At 37.3% G+C, this 17,475-nt stretch overlaps 2 protein-coding genes across 7 annotated transcripts in view; one reads left to right on the forward strand and one right to left on the reverse strand.

Annotated features, from left to right (window-relative positions):
• SULF2 (sulfatase 2) overlaps positions 1-4,325 on the forward strand; it is a gene marked incomplete at its 3' end in the record, with an annotated part of 69,645 nt that extends 65,320 nt beyond the window's left edge. Inside the window, exons 17-20 of the mRNA XM_084296791.1 lie at positions 140-263; positions 1,726-1,756; positions 2,054-2,110; positions 3,234-4,325. Coding sequence (XP_084152917.1) covers positions 140-263; positions 1,726-1,756; positions 2,054-2,110; positions 3,234-3,264 — 243 coding nt within the window. The remainder of the gene's footprint in view (positions 1-139; positions 264-1,725; positions 1,757-2,053; positions 2,111-3,233) is intronic.
• Positions 4,326-5,047: 722 nt separating this feature from the next.
• NCOA3 (nuclear receptor coactivator 3) overlaps positions 5,048-17,475 on the reverse strand; it is an 85,196-nt gene continuing 72,768 nt past the window's right edge. For 5 of the 6 annotated variants that reach the window (XM_084296635.1, XM_084296631.1, XM_084296633.1 and 2 more), the window contains 9 exons: positions 14,936-15,175; positions 14,033-14,174; positions 13,346-13,517; positions 12,473-12,769; positions 11,279-11,380; positions 10,574-10,799; positions 10,175-10,349; positions 9,482-9,623; positions 5,048-8,541 (listed from right to left, as the gene is read on the reverse strand). In XM_084296635.1, coding sequence (XP_084152761.1) covers positions 8,530-8,541; positions 9,482-9,623; positions 10,175-10,349; positions 10,574-10,799; positions 11,279-11,380; positions 12,473-12,769; positions 13,346-13,517; positions 14,033-14,174; positions 14,936-15,175 — 1,508 coding nt within the window. In that variant the 3' untranslated portion in view covers positions 5,048-8,529. The remainder of the gene's footprint in view (positions 8,542-9,481; positions 9,624-10,174; positions 10,350-10,573; positions 10,800-11,278; positions 11,381-12,472; positions 12,770-13,345; positions 13,518-14,032; positions 14,175-14,935; positions 15,176-17,475) is intronic. The other variant, XM_084296636.1, reaches the window with a different exon arrangement.

The following is a 17,475-nucleotide window of genomic DNA, read 5'->3' on the forward strand; positions in this document are numbered from 1 at the left end:
CAAAAAATAGATGCAACTATTAACATAAAATGATTAGGCTTCTCGCCTGTTGGAAGTAAACCACAGATACTCCATATGTGGAAGTTACCAACATACAGAGAATTACCTATTCTCTAAAATGAACCTATCCGTATTGCAGCTAATTAACGCGGTGAACACGCTAGATAGAGAAGTTCTCAATCAACTGCACATCCAGCTGATGGAACTAAGAAGCTGCAAAGGGTATAAACAATGCAATCCAAGAACTAGGAATATGGATCTGGGTAAGTGCTTCTGCTATTACACTCAGAAACTACCCAAAAGAAATGGATCTCTTGTTCACTAATATGAAATTCATCAGCCAAAAAATGATTTTAGAATTGATCTACACTAGTAATGCCCTGCTGTGGCTGATGATTGCATGCTCAAATTCTTGTATCGTTTGTTCAGTTTGTTTTATGTAATGTTTCCAGAAACTCACAGCTACACAGTAAGACTTGGATACTTAATATGCAGCTGCTGAAATGCAGGAAGAGCATCCCTGTGTATGGCAGGGGGGTTGGAACTAGGTCATTTTTAAGGTCCCTCCAGCCCAAGCCATTCTATGATTCTGTGACTGGAAGAGATGAGGAAGGAAGAAAACTAATGAAAGAACAAACAAATACCTAATGGCTGGTTCTGAGTTTGTAGGCTCTTGGGATAAGTCAAGCTGGAAGGGACTTGTGGAGTTCATCTGGTCTAACCTTGTGCTCACTATAGGGTCAGATTTGAGGTCAGACCATGTTACTCAGGGCTTTATGCATTTGGATCTTGAAAACCTCCAAGAATAGAGACTGCACAACCCCTCTGGACAACTGGTCTAGCAGTTGTGGTACAGCATTCCACGAAGGCATAATTTTTAGGACTGTTTCTTTTAGAGACAATGCAGTCCATGCAGACTTATTAAACTAGCTTAAAAATAACTTTAACCTCAAAAAAGGAGGCTAATGCTTAAGCTGATTGATTTTCCCCTGTTGGTGCAAGGTACTTGTAAAATAACAGCAGATCAAGGAAGGAGATGCATTGAGGAATGCATTACACTACAAAAAGATGTGCTCTTCTAACTATGCCTTCAAATTTCAAAAAGAATGAAACCCATTGGTCTGTATTCTTTTTCTAGGTTAGACTCATTGTTTTGAGTCCTTTAAATTTTCCTGGTCTAGTCAATACTATTGTGTGTTGGTTTTTTAATGTTTAGTCATGATAGCAAACTGAAATGTACAGTTACTTGTATTTCTCCTTTTAAATTGCATTTCTTATTTAAATTGCATCCCTTAGTACAATGACATAAGAAATGCAACATAAATATGTGTATAGCTATATATATATGTTTATAGCCTTCAGAGCTTGAAGACCCCCACCCCCAAAATACTGTTATCTGCCTAAATCCACCTGAGTACAAAATATTACTTCAGGTCTTGTTTAGCATATGTACCATCTAGAGCTGTATGCTTTGAAATCAAGTTTTTGGCATTTAAGTATACTGCTGCAGGATGTTTACAGAGAAGTTTCACAATTACCTATCTCAATTTACACCCCATTTTACCTAGAATAAGGGATTATATCTGTAAATAAGTTCTAGTGAATGTCTTAATTTTAATATTCTGTTAATATTCTTAGATCTTTCTCTGAATTGTGTGTTACCCAATACCTTATTCTGTTGGTTAATACAGTGGTTAATAACATGTTAATTTTTTCCTCACTTAGGACTTAAAGATGGAAGCTATGAGCAGTACAGGTACATTTTCAGAAATACATAAATTATTATTCTTAAATACTACCTTTATGCTCAAGAGTTAGGAGTGTGGGATTGGGAATGACATAGACATACTGCCTACAGTGACATTTGCAAGGTCTTTCCATCCCAGTTACTGTAAACACTGGAGATATTTCTGTTTCAATGTTATAGCATGTTCTAATCTTTGTAGCTAAAAATCAGGCTAAACTCTTCTCCTTCCTCATCTTTCAGACTGTAGTGCTGGTGGTTTTCTTGGTGATGGTTAACTTTTTTCTCCTTTTGCTGCTTGAAAATTAGGCAGTTTCAGCGTCGAAAGTGGCCAGATGTGAAGAGACCATCATCTTCTAAGTCACTGTGAGTTGGGAGCAGTTCATGAAAAGCATTAGCTTTTGCTTACCTTTCTTTTCTTTACTTTTCTGTTTGCATGCAGCACCTTTTTAACATCATCATCTATTCTCATGCAAGTGGCAAGTGCTCTAAATTAAGCAAGCACTATTACACTGCCATCATTACAGACCAGTCCTGTACAAAACCTCTTGGTATATGTTTTCTGGGAATTTAGGAACGTTAAGGTTAAAGCAATTTAAAACTTGAGCAAAGGTGGACTCTCAATTAAGAAACCAATTATCATTAATTATCTGTAAGAATTTGAGATCATTATGTTGGTTTTGTCTATACTTAAATGTGTGGCAGCCTCGTAGCAGCCTCTCACAACATCCAGAAATAACAAGACTGATTTCATTACTTGAATTATGATTCAATGACTGAAGTCATTACTCATAGAGGATCATGTGCTTTCTTGCTATTTATCTAACCACCACCTCCTTCATGTTGTGAGCAAAGAAAGCAAGTTAGAACAGAAAGTAGTGTACTTTGTACGAAGAAAAATCTGTACATTTTGGGTTATTTTGGCATTATACTAAAATTCAATATTGTTGCTTATTTTACTGCCCTTTGAAACTTGCAGATAATATCATTCAGTATAGTACTGTTAGTTCTCAACTTGCCAGACCTCAAAGGTGAGATACAAATTTAAACCCAAGAAAAATAGTTACCTTTGACGTGCCAGTTACTCTCTGTCTCTGAACCTCTCTAAAAAAGAAGGTTGAGACTTCAACTCATAAGATATTCACCAGCTATGCAGTAAGAACTATGTACCAGCACCTTCATCAATAGGCACAGTCCTATTCTCCTCAACTCCTCCAGGAGAGAGCATTTTTGTCACATAATGGTAACACTTTATATATCTAGTTGAAGAGAGCCAAGATGGAATTCAGAACCAAACGAAGCTAGAATTTATGAGATACAGAGGTTGAAGTTTCAAACATAGTTGTTTGCTTGTGATATACCTGTTGTATTTTTATAGGTGGTCTAGTGTTTCAGTTGTTTTACTCCTGCATGGAACTATTGAAAATATATTCCAACTACTTCCTAACTAGGATGTTATACACTAAATCATGTTTGTTTTATTTTAAAGAGGCCAACTGTGGGAAGGATGGGAGGGCTAACCTCCCCACCTGCTGGATCTCAGTGAGGATATAAACTGGCCAGAACTTGAATTCATGTACAGACTGTGAAAATGTGTATGATTTCAGAAAGAATTATAATGTTAGCCTGGAGGACTGGATGAACTTTGAGGCCAAAATAGATAAGAGTTTGCACTGGTGAGTGAATTAAGTAGATGAAGTGAAATTATGGAACTCCTGTCAGGAATACAGGTCTCTTTGAAATCCACTATTGTACCTGCTTTTTGCTTTGGATTATACCTCACCTGCTTCACAAAGCATTTTATGTCAAGAAGACACCACTAACATTGTTCCAGGAATTGACAGAAGAGGAAACACAGCTGCATCCCAAAGAGGATTGCCATCCCCGTGGCCAAAGTGTACACAAAGACCGTGGAAGTAAACTTACAACATTTCTCAGTTCAGCTATACCTTTGGATGGCACGAGGGAAAATTTCAAAACCAAGTATTTCTAAAGCAAGATACAGAGAACACGGATGCTTTTGCTTCCAACTGGGGTAAAGGTAATGCTGGAAAAGAACTTGTAAGAGATTCAGGAATTCAAATGAGCAGCACTGAATATTCTCAACACCCATGGTATTTCTCAAATTTCCTCTGAGGGTATGTTTTAGTTCCATGTCTACTTGTCTGTCCTATTGACAACTCTAGGAAAATTAGAGAAATCTTAACTAACAGATGTCAGACTTTTGGAGGGGTTGTGTAAATATTGATCAATATACTGTTTAAAAATATTTTTTTTCGGGTTGTGAAGAATTTTGTTAATAAAAGTGTGGAATGCCCACATACCATTTCTCAAAAGGTTACTTAATGTTGCATAGCACATTTCAGAATTCATCCATTTTTAAAAGTACTGAAAAAAAATCAGTAAATGTACATCTTACATTTTAATGAAATCAAATTTGTATTAATTTTTTTTCTGTGGATAATATTATATTGTTATGTTCAAAACCAAAACAATTCATTTGAGAAAGCAACATTGGCTTAGTAGTGCAACTTCTACACTTATTTTTAAAAGGCTGCTCTGAGAAGTTCAATAATCATGACCAATAAAAAAATAATGTAGTTATAGCTCAGTCTACAGAAAAGTAGATGACCTGAATGAGGGTTACTGTTTAAAAGCTTTTAAAGGAAAGAAAACATGACTTTACTAAGGAAGCACAGTGTACAGAGTCTACTTGAGTATCTTCATAAAGCTGTTATTAAATACATTGTAGTACAGGCACTAGCAGTGGTAATTTATCATTTTTTTCCATGTTAATCTGCTACCTGTTTTAAAGCTGCATGTGAGAGGAAGCTCATAATAGACTCAACCAACTGTGGCCTTGACTATTAACAAGAGGTAAACTTTTTGCAAAATACAAACTTAACTTACACTTCACAATAGAAAAGCATTTTTGCTGCTTTCCTGGGGGAAGTATTAGCAGTCTACCTTTACCCAAGTCAGTATGCAGAAAGAATGCTAGCTAAGTTAGATCAAAAAAGTTTCCACTTACCTTTTTTTGCATTCAGCCTATAACTTCTGAACAGAGGATGAGACTATCAGACTCCTGCATGGCCAGTATTACTGCTCCAGTTGCATATCAGGTAGAAGCTTGAAAAGTTACCATATCCCTTTATGCTCATGCAAAATACTGAGCTGTAAGATTTGCACATTACCTAAGAAGTAACTGTTACTTTCTAAAGGTAGGTTGTTGCTGAGTTAGGGGGAAAGCTACCACCTCTCCTCCTTTCAGCTCTGCTAAAGAGTGCTATTTAAGTTGAAAAAGACATGAATTCCAGTCAGTATTGCTGCAGCTTTGCTAAACTGGTCTCACAGGCAGAAGGTCTAAGGCATTACTCCCTTAGCTTTTACAGCCAGCTGGAAAAAAAAAATAAATCATTTGCTATACATAGCTTTCCACAGTAACAGCTGTATCGATTTTGTAATAGTAGTGGATTTCCTCTGACCTTACCAGGATGTAGCTAGCAGCCTCGAAGTATTAGAGAGCTAATACACGATGTCACCAAGTTCTGATTTTAAATAGAAACCTTTATTTACATTATTATTAACATCCAAACACAAAATTCAGAAGAGCAGTAATACCTTACAACCAACTCTTTTATAAACCAGTCCCCAAGGTTTTTCTGTTTTTCAACATAAAGATACAGATATTTCAAGCAATACTTAATGTAAACTAAACTTAAATGCAATTCTCAATACTGTATGCCTTCTCCTGAGAATTTTTTAAAATATTGCTCTCAGAGTTACATGGTTTTCATACTTGCTGTATCATTCAATCACCTGGTAGTCTGCACATAAATTCAAAAATAAAATGTGTGCTAATTGGTACAACATTCAAATAGTTTTTGTCTTCTAACTTAAAAATGGTCCTGATTTCCTAAATTTAAAAGCAGAATTTTAGATCAAGATTGGATAAAGGTACTACATGTGAATTTTATAAAAACATGGTTTCTGTGATCAAAGAATAACAAAGTAGCAAAACTATGCTCATTATGCAGCAGTGACCAGAGGTGGTTGGACTAGCTAACTGTTCTCTTACAGTTGAAAAATTGTATACAGTTTTTGTTGTTGTTGTTAAATCTGCTGCTACAGAACCAAATCAGAATTGGTGGAGATACTAAATGCTAACAGCTTTCAAGGTAAGTTTTATTTACTGCAGTCCATAAGCCTTTCACACTAGACATAATACTTGGAATCAGTGTTGCCAAGAAAGATGTCATCAATGCAATTTAAAAATGTGCCCTCCCCCCTTTATTAAGTTTAAACTAAAAATCTAAAAATCTTTGGATTCAGCAAAAAAGTAGGTACTAGAAAGCTCCAACATTCTAAATACAGATGAGAAAACAATGATCCTTTACAACACCAGTCAGGTAGGTACCAGCTATACATACATGTATAAACAAAATCACTCATTTTAAAAAAAGTTAAGAGGGCACAATGTATAAAGTTGTATATAGTCTAAGAGCTCACCTAATGAAAGCAATCAGGGTTTGTAGTTTCCATCAATATAATGAATAACTACAAAATATAAAGATTGTTCTACTCTCATTTATATAAAAAGCAAGGGATTGTTGCCTTTCAACTTCAGTAGGCAGCACTCAAACAGATATGTTCTAAGAAATAAGAAAGAAGATAAAAGTTCCTTAGCCTTTTAAAAGTTTTTCATTAAAAATAACAACACACATGTATTGGATTGAAAGTTTCAAATAAATACTAACACCTAACCTATATACTCCGTACTAATCGCAAAGATAGGGTTGCATAAGGTAGACTGAATCTACATTCCCATTGGAACACAACTGGCTGTATGCTAAGGATTAATTTGTTGAGAAATTTTCTAGTGAAAGTTATTCCTATTCAAATGGAAGATCACTGCATATTCTGAAAAATAAAACCACCTCATACTTACAGTACCAAGAAGAAGCAATCAAGAACACTTTTTTCCTTTTTTTCCTTTTTTTTTTTTTTTTTTTTTTTTTTTTTACTCACTTGGGAGAAGTCAGTTTTCCATTACACAGTGAACAACAGAACAAAAGGACCACACATCTTAAACATTTCTGGGTCATCCCTTATGGAAGATTAGGGGTTTGACTCATTGTAACTGCCTGAAACTGGAAAAACTGCAAAAGGATCTTCATGTCAAGGAACCAAAATAGAGAAAAAAATAAACCTTATCAGCAAATAATATGAATAAATTTGTAACTAAACAAACTTAAATACTGATATGAGAGAAACCTGCTTAGAAAATACATTCATTACTATTAGAACAATCCAATGAAGTGCAGACATTTGGTTAAGTGTGGCTTAATATCCTTATAGATTTCTGGATGTTATGTAACAACAAATATTTTGCAACAGACAAACTTCTTTCAAAGAACATTTAGAGTTTGTTAAAATCGACCAAAAAAGACACAATCCAGATTCATCAACTGAAAAGGAGAAAGATTGTAGAAAGACATGATCATCATGACAAGTCATAACATCTTACAATGCAGAGCCTTTTTGTCAAATTGCCTTATGCAAAAATAAATTTAACAAAGTGCTCAGAGGTGGAGAAAGCATTTAACAACTCGTCTTTTATAAAAAGCTATATGTTAAAGATGTAAAAATAAATGAAGTGTCAAAGACCAAAGAAGAGAAAGGTGTGGGCTGAGGTCACCCAGCTTCAAAGTCATTAAGTTTAGTTAAAAAAAAAAGTATTCTATTTGGACCTCAACTACACTTGAGTTTACAGAAATCAATTTTGTTAAATATTTAGCTTCACAAACTCTGCAAAAATGAGTTAGTGACCTACAAAAGTCATATATATAATACATTATCTTAAAGAACATATTTACAAAATTTATTCACAAAAAGACAGCAAAATTCTGATTCAGACTGCAGTGCCTTGCCTTGAGTTTTCTGAAGTATTCTCAAAATGATGAAAGATTATTGCTCTAATTTCCATACACAGAAAACATTACATTATGCAGTCTTTTCAAATAATTCTTAAGAGATTGTGTTTGAGAAGGAACATGAGCACACCCTACCTTCATATTAAGTCCTTATCAAAGATATTGCATTAATCCATTATATAGTCTTATATAAAGTGCACTCAGCTGCACATCAATATGTAAATATTAGTCACAATTGTGTTTAAATAATTTAAATTTATTATCCTCTCTTTTTACCCCTTGGCATCAATGGACAGGATTTTGGAATAGTATGTGCCAATTCATTTTGCACTGCTCCTCTGCTTGGGAAATCCTGACTCCTGGGGGTAAGAGATTAAAAGCAGCATTTATATTCAGGAATTAATATAAAAGAGTCAAGGCTAGGAACTACATTCTCTGTCAGATATTCTTACTAGAGAAATCAGGAAATTCTTATCACTGTGACTTCTCTAGGCACTTTCATCTGCCTGTAGTTAAAGGGCTCTGGATAGCTACAGTAAACAGACAAGGTATTCCAGGGGTCTATTTACTAAAATGCCTTTGCCGAATTCACATTTCTAGAGGCAGAGTGCCAAAAATATTTATGACCTTTTTTGTACACCACAATATACAGTAATATGGATGCCTCTACTAAAAAATTTTTTTTTTTTTTTCTCTGAATGAAGTAACTTAGGACATCATGTTGATTAGCAGGAAAAATCCCTTATTTCCAGAAGGCCAGTACTAGTTGCCATGAAGAATGCGTAACTTTCCTTTACAATACTAGTGCATCGTTAATACAGCGCATTCTTGTTTGGAGATCGGGTTTAGGTGTCAGCAGTATTTCTGTTGAAGAAAAGAAGAAAGCATCATCAGAAAAAATAAAAAATACCTTTGCTGGAAAAACTGGTCAACATTTTGCACTGACAGTCAATTTCTAAACTGAACAGATTTTAGAGCTCCATTTTGAAGATATATTTGTAGAAAAGTAATGTTGTCCCAGAATTCCCTAAACACATTATTTAGTTATCTTTTCTGTATGATGTGGTTTTGGAAAATGTAACATTTCACTTCCTTTTTCCCTCTTTATAAATGGTACTGGTTTTTATCAAAGTCCTCTAATACCTTCCTTGTCTTGCAGAAGTCCTCAGATTATTTTGGCTACTACTTATGTACCTTAGACAAAATTTCATGAAGTACTGGCAACTTTAATAAATGTAGCGCATCTCAATATTATATTGCCTATCCCTTGGCATTTTCTGGAAAGCTTACAGCACAAGTATATTTAGTATTTTGGCCTCCTTTGTCATACCTGTTATTAGCTTACTTTTCTCTTAAATAAGAGGCCTACATTTTCCTTAGTGTCTTGCTATGCGTATACAAATATTCTAAGGTGTTACAAGGGTAAGTATCACCATTAGCTACTTACAGAAAATACTGCAATACCAGGATTCTTGGTCTGACTCATCTGCTGAAGATATTTTTCACAGTCCCTGTGTTTCCCTTTCTGGCTTTTATCCAAGCTCTCTTTGTGCAGTCTAAACCTCGATCCTATACATGATACTTCTAAGTCAACAGCTAATCACAGCTGCTTGGATTCATCATGGATTTGATTTAAATATCACCAAAAATAGTATGTATCTTGTGTCATACAAGTTCTATGTCCACAGATGTAAAGACAAAGAGGATAACAGAGAACAGGATTGTGACATTGAGGAATGTCTTGAAGCAAATCTTACTCATTGGAAAAGAGCCAATACATCACCACTCGTTATGGACAACTTACCTGGTCTGGACCCATAGGCATCCCTGACATAGGCATAGTATTAATGTTCATCTGTCCAAGATGGCCACTGCTGCCATTCATGTGCATCATACTGTACGTTGCAGGATTACCTTGATGGCTGAACTGTTGCTGTGGAAAAGAACTGAAGCACAAAGGCAAGAATAAAATGACATCCCAAGAAGTTTACTCACTGTTATGTTGCCTTCCCTGTACCAGCTGTCAACATGTGAAAGAATTACGTTATCAACAGAAGCCTAAAATTATTTCTACGTTTGTTTCTGCATATTGTCTGTTTAACATAGAAATAAAAATTTCTCTCCCCAAAGGAATTTTGAATTTTTAAATACATGCAGAACTATGTATACACATTTCCTATTGTAACCTTTTCAGACACACTGTGGTACTATTCTGAACCTTTGTATTTCCCCCAAGTTGCGTTTTCAATATTTAAAGAGTGAATGTTGTCTCCAGTTGCAAAGACTCCAGGGGTCCAATATGAATAAGTGGAACTAGGCATAATATAGGTTCAATCAGTGTATTTCCTAAACCAGAGCAGGATATGAAGGACAATACAGACCTTAGAAATATAGTTATTATTTCCTTTTCTATAACCTTTTCTTACTACAAGCAATAGTTTCTATTTTTGGGCAAACTGAAAACAATTTTTGAGCTATAGGATAGCTGTAAATTTACCTGCTCCTGGTCATGCTTCCTGAGGGCCAGCCCTTCATCTCAGGAGACTGGTACATTGCTGCTGCCTGAGGATGCTGCATCATAGGATTCTGAGAGGGTCCCATTCTTGATGACATCATTGGATTGGGAGGGCTTGATACTCTACTAAAGGCAGGATCAGGTTGTTGGGTTATTCCTGACAAGACAAAGAACACTATACTCAGTTATCATCACCTAGGCCTTGGTTTATCTTCTTGCAAGGATGGGGGGGGGGGGGGGGGAATAATCTTTGTTATAGGAACATTTCCATTTTTCAGAATGATCAGTATTTAGTAAATTTGGATTAATAAATAAAAAAGGAAAAGAACACCAGACAGACATTCAAAACAAAACAAAAAAACACCATGTTAGTACTAGTACCATAATTAGGTGGATAGGAGAATTGCTGTGGAGGAACTTGAGCCATTGGAGGGCCTGTCAGACCACTGTCCATGCTTCCTGAGGCAGTCACATTTGGTGGCGGACTGAAGGCCTGAGGTTGCTGTTGCTGCTGCATCATCATTGCCATCCTCTGTTGTCTAAAATGATGACTTATTAGCTCCCTGTTACGCTGAGCCACCATTTGAGCATTAAGAAAACCTTGTTGCTATCCCCCAAAGAAAAAAAAAATCATATTAGAAAAATTTTACAAATAAAGTTGTCAGACTCAATCAAACGGTCTACAATCTAAGACCCAGTATATCACTCACTAGAATAGAAAGAAATTTTATTTTTAAGAAAACCCACAGCTATTACAAAAAATATCCAAATATCAAACAAAGGTTTTCATTGAGTTGTTACTAGTTCAAAACAGGTGACAGAGTAGACTGTCTATTACTTCCTACATGGAAAAGACAGTTTGCACACTGTATTGATAGCATGGACCCAATGAACAAACCTCTCTGAAGTCTCAACAATAAAAGAGGTTAAAAAAAAAACAAAACACCTTTTTTTTGATTATATGATGGAAGAAAAAAAAATGCTGTGGCACCATGAAAAAAAGGTTTAAATTCTAAACAAACCTGTAAAAGGGGTGTCTGTGTAAAAATGACTGTTTCAGAAATCGTTAGTGTAATAATTACTTACCTGTGATGCCACCTGTGGCTGCATAACTGGTCTCATCACTGAGGTATTACTGCCTGGATTTTCCATTTTCATTTCAAGGGCTTGACGGGTTTGATTCATGAACTTAGAAAAAGATATTTCAGCACTGTTAGCTTGAAAATACCAGTATCTGAACAAAATTATGGCAACTCCTTAAAAAAAAATTCTTTACACACCACTTGAATCTCTAAAGAACAATGGTTAATTTTTCCTCATTTGACATCCCTGAAGTACCAAACTATTTGTTATCAAGCTCAGACAGACACATAAAAAAAACTTCAAATAGTGCAGTACTACTTGGCTTTATTTTTCCCTTTGAAATAGCACTTTTTAAGAATAAATATATAACAGACTATCTCTCTGTTCCAAATCATGTTTGGGGACAAAGAGTATAATCTCCAGCCTTGTTTAAAATAGTGAACTATTTTCTCCTTCCTTTCTATCACAACATCCCAAAACCATACAGCTTGAACTAGTGTCGTAGAACAGCCAAGACAGAAGACAGCATTTCCTAAGGATTTAACGTTGCCATTCCAGGTCACACAGCACTGTCTCAGTTTTCTGAGTTTTATTTGTACATTTTCTATTACCCAAAACTTCACCACGTCCAAATGTACTTCTGAAAGGCCACAGCACAGGAAGCATTCTCCATACTAAATTCATATTCAACGATGTTCTCTTATATTTGGTATCAGGACTTCATTCTCACATGGGAATTCAATACTGAAATCATGCAGCAATTTTTTAAAGCAGTACTTTCAAGCCAGTATTAAGATCTTTAGATAAAGTGGTTTTACCTACTCTCTCAACTTCTGTCCTAAGAAAAAACCTATGGCAACAGCAAATCATAAGGGAAGGCAAAATAGTATTTCAATAAGCTCAAATGCAGGGAAAAAGAAAAAAAAAGAAAAAAAAAAAAAGAACATTTGGTTTTCAGGAAAAATGTAACTGCTTATTTAGTGGTTAAAAATGATTATCTTAACATGGATAATGAGATCATCCAGAGATGTTGTACAGGATTACCATTTTAATTAAAAAGCACTGTTAAAATTAAGGTTCCGTCCTTTCAATCATGTGCTATAATGTCAATTTCCATATTCCTGAAGTAATACGCAGTTCAGAGCACACCTCATTCTGAAACAAGACAAAAGAGTAAAAGCAGGAGCAAAAGATTACCTGCTGCCCCTGAAGCCTCTGCTGGAGCTGCATGCGGAGCTGCTTTGGTGTATTGGTCCGAGGTCTCATCACATTTGCTCTAGGATGCATACTTTGAAGTGGAAAATTGCTTTGTTGGCTCATCTGATTCATCACTGAATTAAAGGATGGCTGTTGTCCCTGAATGTTGCTAAAACCTCCTGGCAGGGCTGCCCCTTGCCCTTGATAGGGCTGACCATATAATGAAGGCTTCTGGTCAATCATCACTGCAGATTCCTGACCTTGAAATGAATCTTGCTTGGCTTCCAAAGCTTGCCCCTTCAAGAGACGTAAAACACGTACTGCTAGTGAGACCAATAGTTTCTTGAGTAGAAGATAGCATAGGCAAGATTACTACTAGTTTTATCTCTAGACAAGTGAAATAGCAAAAGTGATTGTTAATAATTTATTTTAAAATCAGTTCTGCTGCACACTACTCACATAAGCAGATCAATATCATTATTCAAACCCTTTTGCACTTTTAAACTGCAGTTTGTACAAATGATGGTATGATTTGTACAAATGATGGTATGATTTCTTTTTTCGAGTAAATTCCGAAGATTTTAACAGAATTTCTTTTTCCTATTTGCTAGCCGTGCAAATTCAGGCAGGCTGAAATCAGAAGAGATGAAAGTGTCCTACTCACTCATCAGTTTAATCAATTCTAAGTTCTCCAATGATAACCATTACTCTAAACAAATACTTCCAAAGAGATTTAGAAAAACAGCATCAAGGAAGTGAGAAGAGACACATGTGAGTGAGGAGGCTCTCCTCACTTTCTTTTCACATACCAAAATAATAAAGGCTATTTGGGAAAAAAAAAAAAAAAAAAGCCCAGAATTTCTTCCTTCTTACTTGGTTTACAAGATCAGGAATTCCTAGCGCTCTGTCAATTTCTTCCAGGCTCGTGACATCTGTATTACTCAGCAAAGTGTGCAGCTGATCCAAAAGCGCTCTTTCCTCATTCTGTCCTTCCACATTTGGTGCTGCACATAAGAGGTCATCCAAAGAGTTTCTCACTAATTGTCTATAAATATATATATAAAAAAAAATGCAACCATTACGGACTATAGAGACATGTACTTAGTTTTTATATTATATATTGCCCTGGTGATGATGAAGTACTATAATCACCCAGAAGACTGAAGTAAGACTTAAAAACTTAATGTCCAAATTTAGGTCTAGAAACACCCAGTCAACTGTCATCTATTCTTCAACATTTGCAAATTCTGTTTTCTCCTGGTACCTAAATATTAACTTCTGAATGTGCCAGAGAGACATAATGTAAGATTTTCCCATTTCTTTTCTCTGTGCCTCCCAACTCAGGGACTGATTGGTTCTATTAGCAAAACCTTTTCTGGGGCTGGGTTAAAGAGGTCCAGTGTCATATGATGACAAAATATCAGCAGAATAGGAAATAAAATTCTGATCTGTTGTCCCCACCACATAAGCTACTTTGATTTTTTTTTTCCACGTCTTAAATTCATCTGACAGAGTGAACAGTTGTATTCAAACACTTTTAAAAACTTTCCTTAATTCTACCTGTTTTGTGAACTCCGCGATGCTTGCTCCATGGACAGCATGTTGTCAGGCCATGATCCTGGCTGGTTAGATGGTGCCGGCTGTCCATAGGGATTCCCCCCCAAACCCACGTTAATCTCATTTGACCCTGTGAGGTAAAACACTTGTTTTTAAAACAAAAGGTGTCATCTTGTTTTTCAGCGTTCACACACAGTGTTGTGGAAGATCACATAAATTATGAAGTAGCTTCAAGAGCTACTAATTAGCATGTTTCAAGGTGCATACATAAATTCATCCTCAGGCTTATTTCAGAAATATGATATGACCACAGATTTAAATATATGAGTACTTAAATGAGTACCTGAATTTGCAATGTGGTTCCATATGAAATTTGGATAAGCCATGTGAGAAGAGTTTTGAAAAATGTTGCAAAAAGCTTTTAAAAGCCCTGATCACTGAGAAGTTCACAGTAATGATAATAATAACTACGTCAAAGATTACTAAACAAATTAGGTACCAAATAATGTGAATTAAATTGATCAGAATACTAGCATCTTCACATATAATCATAAATGGCATCCAGTTCCTGGAATTTAGCAGAGAAGTACTGCACTAAAGAAATAGAAATAATCATTAAATTATCCAAAAAAGATCTGGAGACTCAGCATGAACAACATATACATAAAACGCAGATCACCAGAAAAAAAATAATAATAATAATAATAAAAATAAATAAATAAAAAATAAACAGAACATCAACAAGTCATCAAATGCCCCAGTCAGGGGAGATAAGTCTTAACCTCAAAAAGACAAGTCTTCAGATGAAAAGCTAGCATTGTATGAAAACTGAAAACATTTTGATGATGCTTGCAAAAAAACTAATGAGATAGTGCTAAGTATGACAATAAAAAATAAAGAACTTACTCATGTGAATAATTTGCTGTTGTAGCATTGGCCTTGTACCAGGTATGCTATTAGAACGAACGGGCAGTCCAGGCATAGAGCTGCCTGCTGTGGGTCTGGGCAGTGATGCACTAAACTCAGGTCCTGGTCTCATCACTGAAGTAGAACTTGTAGGTTCCAACCTGTTAACCTTTGAGTTTGGCAAACCCCAGTCTCCGGACTGGTGTTGATTCATAGCTACACTTCTGTTGGGAGCGCTCACTATAAAGAAAAGCACAAAATACAGTCTTTTTTTTTCTAGAATGCAATACGTATTTTTGTTTTAAAACTAACTGTAAGTAGATTTATTTGTTGTTGGTTTTCATTTATTTTTACACCAACAAAGACACTCACCAATGACAGAGCAATTCACTGAACACTTAACAAAAGCAATTAAAGCTTACCATTCTAAGTTTTGAATCATCAGTTATACTCATTAAATATATTTTAAGTTGCCAATGTTTGACTGCCACTATGACTTGTTCTTGCTTCTATATAGCAAAAAAACATTAAATTCAAAACTTTTAATAGTCAAAAATAATTTCACTTATAAATAAACAGCTTTATTCTTAAAACCTCAACTAGAGATAATAATTAAGAAGTATTTCTATACTGATTATAAAACTAATATTCAAATAATAAAAATAATAGAAACTAATAATAATAACAAATAATAAAAACTAATATACAAAATTAGAAAGGCCAAAGCTCATCTGGAGCTCAATCTGGCTACTGCCGTTAAAGACAACAAAAAATCTTTTTACAAATACATCAACGCAAAACGGAGGACTACGGAGAATCTCCATCCTTTACTGGATGCAGGGGGAAACCTTGTTAAAAATGATGAGAAAAAGGCGGAGGTGCTTAATGCCTTCTTCGCCTCAGTCTTTAGCGGCAATACCGGTTGTTCTCTGGATACCCAGTACCCTGAGCTGGTGGAAGGGGATGGGGAGCAGGATGTGGCCTCACAATCCACAAAGAACTGGTTGGTGACCTGGTACGACACTTGGATGTGTGCAAGTCGATGGGGCCGGATGGGATCCACCCGAGGGTACTGAGAGAACTGGCAGAGGAGCTGGCCAAGCCACTGTCCATCATTTATCAGCAGTCCTGGCTATCGGGGGAGGTCCCAGTGGACTGGCAGCTAGCAAACGTGACGCCCATCTACAAGAAGGGCCGGAGGGCAGACCCGGGGAACTATAGGCCTGTCAGTTTGACCTCAGTGCCAGGGAAGCTCATGGAGCAGATCCTCTTGAGAGTCATCATGCAGCACTTGCAGGGCAAGCAGGCGATCAGGCCCAGTCAGCATGGGTTTATGAAAGGCAGGTCCTGCTTGACGAACCTGATCTCCTTCTATGACAAAGTGACACGCTGGGTGGATGAGGGAAAGGCTGTGGATGTGGTCTACCTTGACTTCAGCAAGGCTTTTGACACCGTCTCCCACAGCATTCTCCTCAAGAAACTGGCTGCTCTTGGCTTGGACTGGCGCACGCTTCGTTGGGTTAGAAACTGGCTGGATAGCCGGGCCCAAAGAGTCGTGGTGAATGGAGCCAAGTCCAGTTGGAGGCCAGTCACTAGTGGTGTTCCCCAGGGCTCGGTGCTGGGGCCGGTCCTCTTTAATATCTTCATCGGTGATCTGGATGAGGGCATTGAGTGCACCCTCAGTAAGTTTGCAGATGACACCAAGCTATGCGCATGTGTCGATCTGCTTGAGTGTAGGAAAGCTCTGCAGGAGGATCTGGATAGGCTGCACCGATGGGCTGAGGTCAACTGCATGAAGTTCAACAAGGCCAAGTGCCGGGTCCTGCACCTGGGGCGCAACAACCCCAAGCAGAGCTACAGGCTGGGAGATGAGTGGTTGGAGAGCTGCCAGGCAGAGAAGGACCTGGGAGTGATGGTGGATGGTCGGCTGAATATGAGCCAGCAGTGTGCTCAGGTGGCCAAGAAGGCCAACGGCATCCTGGCTGGTATCAGAAACAGCGTGACCAGCAGGGCTAGGGAGGTGATCGTCCCCCTGGACTCGGCTCTGGTGAGGCCGCACCTCGAGTACTGTGTTCAGTTTTGGGCCCCTCGCTACAAGAAGGACATGGAGGTGCTTGAGTGGGTCCAGAGAAGGGCGACGAAGCTGGTGAGGGGCCTGGAGAACAAGTCCTATGAGGAGCGGCTGAGAGAGCTGGGCTTGTTCAGCCTGGAGAAGAGGAGGCTCAGGGGCGACCTTATTGCTCTCTACAGGTACCTTAAAGGAGGCTGTAGTGAGGTGGGGGTTGGTCTGTTCTCCCACGTGCCTGGTGACAGGACGAGGGGGAATGGGCTAAAGTTGAGCCAGGGGAGTTTTAGGTTGGATGTTAGGAAGAACTTCTTCACTGAAAGGGTTGTTAGGCATTGGAACAGGCTGCCCAGGGAAGTGGTGGAGTCACCATCCCTGGACATCTTTAAAAGACGTTTAGATGTAGAGCTTAGGGATATGGTTTAGTGGGGACTGTTAGCGTTAGGTCAGAGGTTGGACTTGATGATCTTGAGGT

The sequence above is a fragment of the Netta rufina genome, assembly GCF_964035555.1.
Source record: "Netta rufina genome assembly, chromosome: 16".
NCBI lineage: Eukaryota > Metazoa > Chordata > Aves > Anseriformes > Anatidae > Netta > Netta rufina.